This window comes from Merops nubicus, unplaced genomic scaffold (genome assembly GCF_000691845.1).
Source record: "Merops nubicus isolate BGI_N331 unplaced genomic scaffold, ASM69184v1 scaffold48539, whole genome shotgun sequence".
Classification (NCBI taxonomy): domain Eukaryota; kingdom Metazoa; phylum Chordata; class Aves; order Coraciiformes; family Meropidae; genus Merops; species Merops nubicus.
This window is the reverse complement of record NW_008633989.1, coordinates 1-6,098: the sequence shown is the minus strand read 5'-3', so window position 1 is coordinate 6,098 and position 6,098 is coordinate 1. Positions and strand designations below refer to the sequence as shown.

The window sequence follows — 6,098 nt, the reverse complement described above, 5'->3', positions numbered from 1 at the left end:
AGCTAATTACTTCACTTGCTACCTAGTCATGTTCTCAGTGTGGAGAAACAATCACACTTCAATTTGTGCTTCAGTAAAAGAGTTTGGAGAAAGCCATTACGTTAACTACTTCATCAACATCACGTTTACCTGATATTACTGCATCATAGCAACTTTGCCAGCACTAACTAACTGCTTTACATTAGCATGCAAACAAGTCTGAGTATGACTCAATAACATGAATATACTGAAAAACAATTACAAGGGTTAAATAGTAAAAGGAACATAGACTTACCAAGATTTACTGTGTTAATAAGTCTAAACTAATAGTATGGATTGGCATGGTAACAGTTAAAATTTTAAACACAATGAAGTACACAACATGAATTTCAAAGTAAAAAGGTCTGTAATAAAAAAAATATGGGTTTACTCACTTTATACTACCCTTCCATGAAAACTAATATTTAGAAAATTCCTTCTTGCCATGCATACTCCTGTTGTGAAATACAGATTCCTGAAGATTATAAAAAACAAGCTTTGAAAGAAATCTACTTGGGAGTACACAAGATCCTGCTTTTTTTGCTGAAAGGGAGCAGACCACGTCAAGTGTTAGAGCAGTTTTGGCATTTTGCCTATTTGACAACCGTTTCAGCCTGGTACTATGTGCACAAATCACCTCACCTACTCGGCCAATTCATTCTATACCCAGAATACTACAGCGTGGAGGTTGGACTCCAGTCCAACCTCAAACCAAGTTCAGGGTTTTGTTACATTGAATCCTGAGAACCTCCCAGGACAAAGCTTGCACAGCCCTTCTTGGTCCACCTCCCATGCTTCACTGACCCCATGGAGCAAACTGCTTCCATTAACTGGGAACTTCACATTTCAGTTTAATGGAAGCCTCTCATTCTTGCTCCATGCTTCTCAGTAGGGATCCCAAAATCATCTCCTCCTCAGCAGCCTCCTCTTAAGATAACCAAAGGCTGCTGTTCAGTCCCATCTTCTCCACAAAGGCTGCTTTGTCAGGCTGAATAAGCTCATTTTACTTTGTCTCCTCACAGCTCCTATGCCCCAAATCCCTCAACCGGCTTGGCAGCTTCCTTTTGGAGGTGCAGAAGTCAACCAACGTCTTGAGCCCAAATGAGAATAAATGCCAAATAAAGGGAGGGAAAAAACCCTGCTTCCCTCAAGCTAGTGGGTATGTTCCTGTCCACACAGCCCAGTATGCTGTCAGGACACACTGCTGATGCATTCAGCTGCTGCACTTTGTGCCACATTTAGGTTCATGACAGCATAACTATACATCAATTTTTTTGCTGAACTAGGGACCTGAATGGAATTTGGTTTTAGTTCCTTAAAATTACAACAAAAAACCCAAGGCAGGCATTCAAAGCATTGACATACCACAGCAATTCTTGCCTTAATACAGTTTACAGATTACCCCCTCATTTATTATTGCCAAAAGACTCTACGGTGCATTAAAAATCTCAACCTAATACAATCAAGACCGACAGCCAAGAGCTTGCCACTGTGTTTGAGGTTTGAGTTCAAAGAAGAAGGTGCCTTCCAGATCACTCGGAGGAGAGCTGCTGAGGCTTTCTTCTCCACTGCTCATATCTTCACAAGAGTCTTCACTAGAAGCAACAGTACAAAAGGTAATTTAAACAAAGCACAACCCCTCAAAAGTGGCAAAGTACTCCTCAACTCTGTTTTCTTGCATGCTTCTGTTCTTACTATGACACCCCAGATCTAAATGCTTCTCATCCCTAAGGCTCAAATCATATCCAGGTACAACTTCCTTACTTCTAATGCCAAAAATCTCCTACCAACCAAGAAGCCAGTGTTCAAGGTATCAAATACACATTAGTTTTGAAGACCTAAATGCTTTGTAAGCCTCCTCCCACCCTGCAAAGCACTTGTACTTTTTGAACACCACAATGATAGTTCCCTTTTTTCCTTCTGTTTAAGCTGTATTTCTAGTTCATTGGTCTTTTCGAAGCTAGCTTTCCTTCCTCCTCTTAAGTATTGGCCAATAACCCTAGTTATACAGAGCTGCCATTAACATTCCCAGAAAACAAGAATTCCCAAAAAATGAACTATGTGTTACTGACCTCTCACTTTCATTGAAACATCCACCCTCTGGTATTGTTGGCAACTCAGGAACACTGTAGTAACTGTTTTGTAGATTCTGGGCTGTACGCCTTGAAACAATCCAAACTAGTTTTTTATGATCAGGCTTGCAACATTCAGGAGAAGAATAATCTGCAAGGCATTTTGAGACCAGCTCCCTCCAGTAAAGCAGGTCACCATCACTTATCTGAAAGGAGAAGAATGAACCTATTGAGTCTACTACACACAGGCTCTGAAGAGAAGCTGTCCCTCCATTTAACCTTCTTGGGAAAGACTTGAAAAAAGATCAATCAAGATATAAGTGAGTCCTAACTGTGAAACACCTTTGTCAAAACGGGGCTGTTTTTGAAGGTGAAGCCTTATATCCCTTCTAGAAACATCCACAATAAAGTTTGAGTTGGCAGTTTGCCTGCCATTTGTTGTCAACATTCTTATTTCCAAATGAAAAATTAAAATCAAGATTATTATAAAAATAGCAATAATCTATTAAAATTATTTTTCAATGGCAAATCTCATATTTTAAGGAACTACTTCCACCCCTCAAGAAAGTGGGCTAGTTCAACTTGACTTAAATAGTGAAAAGGTTCTTCTAGACCATCAACTGATAAAATCCTGATAGTTATTCAGGAAAAAAAAATGCCCAGCAGTCACTGTAGTCCTACAAAGCGATTGAGAGTTCCTCTAGAACATAGAGCTACAACTGTGCAAGTGAAATCTGCTGCTTGTTAAAGCATGTGTTGCACATGCATTAGGTCAGCACTTCCTCTGATTTTATACATTTAAGCTAGTTTTTTTAAACCACAATCTTTTCACTTGCCAGGCAGCTGCCAAGACGTGCCAGTGCAAAATGACTAGCCGACAACATTCTCTAAGCAGTGGGGTGTTTTATTTGCATTTGGCATTTTACCAACGAAACTGTTAGCCATGAGACTTGCCGACAGATGTTTAAAGACCCACTTCATTGCTTCTTCCAGCTGTTGCCACATACCACCTTGTTGTCTATAAAGATTTTACACTGACAACAGGGGTCCCTTAAATATTACATTGTGCATCGTTACCTGCAACCAGCCTCAAGGACTGCAAAAAAATCCACAGAAAATACTTACCTTAGAATGTTTTTGAACACGCAGAAGGATCTCCAACAGCTCAACAGATTTCAGAGTCTGAACTTCCAGAGTGAGAAGGCACAAGGCCAGGACAGATGGCTACAAGGACAAAAATCACCTCTCAACATAACATGAACCAAAACCTACTCAAGGAGTCAGAGAAAGCCACTTGTACTTACTTTTGCTTTAGAAAAGACTAACCGACAGTTGCAAGCTTTTAACTGTGCTTCCAATTTGTCAAGATTGAGCATTTCTTTCCTGTAAGATAACCAGGAGAACAGCACATGTTATCAACAAGCATTTGCTCATCAGACAGTGAAAACTAAGGAGCTGCCTCCTCTACAGCCAATGCCATAATGCTTTAAGAGGCAGTTGAAGAGAGAAGGGGCTTCAGCAAACATACAGACCACCACTAACCTACAACTCAAACTCACCTTTCTGAGGTATGACAGAGTACAATAGTATGGTACAAGTGCAAGAAGGTTAAGGCAGTAGTAGCTTTAAATTCAAAGTGCAACTTTTCTGAAATGATCTTCTCCATCCGTTTCAGGTCCGAGGCAGTGCATTTACATTGGCTGATGCGGATGATCTCCTGGGCAGGTGGAATATTGCATTCCTCCTCCACCACTCGGGCAGCCAGCTGGAAACAGCAAACTCCGATGCAAGACAAATGCTTCGGTTTCACCTAGAGAGAGGGAGCACTGTGAGAACTCCCCCCGACGAGCACCCTGTTCATCTAACAGCACCGAGGGCCTAGGTGAGCCGACCCAAAGAGCCACAGTTCCACAGGAAGATCTGCTTATCTCAAACAGACCTGATGTCAGGCACCTGAGACACCTCACCCAGTCAAACCAATTTTGTCACTGAAGTTTGAGCAATAATGCAATATCCACCTGCCACTGCAAAGTCAGAGGACATGAAGCTCAACAGCTGAGCACCCTCTGCTGAAACAGCTCCACATCAGGGAACAACAAAAACTGCATCCAGAACTGCAATACCCTGCTTCTCCAAGCAGCAGCACTCGCTCACCCTCACTTAAAACCAACCCAAATCCAGCCTGAGCCTGTTCTAGGCAGTCCTACCCCTCCACAACTCGTTCCTACCTCTGCAATTCTCTCCCAGCAATGTACCAGCACAATGTTTTGTGCAACTTCAAGGACAGGCAGACCAGAGAACTGATGCAACTTTACTTTTTCTATCAACATAATGGGGAGCTGGTTTAGGTTCACATTGTCTGCCATAAAGCAGCACAAAAACAAAAAGAAAAATATCCAGGAAATGATCATTACGTATTCTAGCACTAAGCTAGCACAGTATCTAGAAATTGTAACACAAATGGTTTTGTTCTTTCATGATTTCTCCTTTCTTATTCTTCTACGTCTACCTGGTGAAATCTACAGACTTAGAGGAAATAAATGATGCTGCTACTTGCCTTTAGAGGTTAAAAGAACTGCGCTCAAGTGCAGGCTTAAAAAGGAGGACTTCAGAAACCTTGCTAGCACAGAGTGAGTCAACGCCCACAGTTACGTCCTAGATCACAACCTTCCCCTTTTTGACAGACAAGTAAGTCCACCCAAAACTCTCATATTCCCAGCTGACACTAGAACTCATTCTCTCCCCGCCAAAATACCTTCATAAGAGCCAAGAATCTGTCCAGAATGTTAACAGACAAAACAAACGTTTCAGTTGCAAAACCAAAAAAGTTGGTCAGGCTCCAAAGATCTTCCACCTTGGCGTTCCTTTGTCTCGGACACAGAGTATTTTCGTTCTATGACAAGAGAAACAAAGTCAGAATTACTCAGTGGCACCAGCAATGACTGAGACCACTTACAATCCAAGTCATCTTTTACTTCAGTCAAAGAGAAACACTATTTTTTTCCTTAAATACTTGATTCCTCTTCACTTAAAAAAATAACTTAGGGACTTGAGACTCAAAACACATCCCAGGTACACGTATCACAGACAGGTCCCGAGTCTCACTGATGCAATGCTCAGCACAACCCCATTTCCAGTATGCACTTGCTTTCTTAAGACAATAGTTACACCAAGTGTGTGCATATACAACAACTCGTGACCTTACAGAAACAGAAATGACCAAGCTCACTTTATCCTCCTCTCTGACTGCACGTCAATATTTAAGCAACACAAGTTCTGCTTTCAAAGCAAACAAGCAGACTGATTTCAGAGACTTTTTTTGTTAAACATTAAGGCTCTTTCCAAAAAAACTCACAAATACCTGAAGGAATGCGAGCCTGCCCTAAACTCAGTAAGAAACTCTGGTCATTAACATGAAAGTGTTCATGTTCAGTTTATTTTTCGCTGTCAAGCACTAAGCATTTCTATGTTCATTTCCGCAGACCTTGCTAACGAAGAGCCGGTCACTTCCCCATTTAACTGTCTACCTGACATCTCAGCTTTCCTGCAGTCGTACCACACAGTGGTATACACTTGGTTCTATGTTCACTCGAAGTTTAAACAAAAAATATTAAGCATCTATACATTTTTACTTGCCCTGTAGGTATGTCATAGCTCTTCGACAATGTAATGCATGTTAGCAACTACAGATTAAGATAGAGTTAAAACAAAAGGTAAGCGGCGTCTACAAAAAAACAATTAACTTTTTAACATTGATTTCCTTCCCTAAAGGGACTGCCTCCTCCTCACTCAGCAGCTTCCCTCTCTCCGTCCCCCGGCCCAGCTGCCCGGTGCCCCCTCACCTCGGCGGCGCACTCGATGAGGCTGAGCCCCTTCTCTCGGGGCAGAAACCGCCCCTCCTGCTCCAGGTGGACATTCAGCTGCTTGAAAAGCCACAGCGCCTCGCTGCCCATCTTCTCCCCTGCCTCCGGATCCTTTACCTTCACGGCAGACATGCAGTCAACAGCT

At 42.0% G+C, this 6,098-nt stretch overlaps 1 protein-coding gene across 1 annotated transcript; it reads right to left on the bottom strand.

Annotated features, from left to right (window-relative positions):
• Window positions 1–1,287: 1,287 nt before the first annotated feature.
• On the bottom strand, window positions 1,288–6,074 carry CCNG2 (cyclin G2). The gene is made up of 7 exons (XM_008948425.1): window positions 5,933–6,074; window positions 4,846–4,983; window positions 3,650–3,900; window positions 3,395–3,473; window positions 3,216–3,314; window positions 2,091–2,296; window positions 1,288–1,613 (listed from the first exon to the last, which is right to left on the bottom strand). Exons 1-7 carry the CDS (start codon window positions 6,041–6,043, stop codon window positions 1,481–1,483), a joined length of 1,017 nt encoding a protein of 338 aa, XP_008946673.1. The 5' UTR covers window positions 6,044–6,074; the 3' UTR covers window positions 1,288–1,480.
• Between the last annotated feature and the right edge of the window lie 24 nt (window positions 6,075–6,098).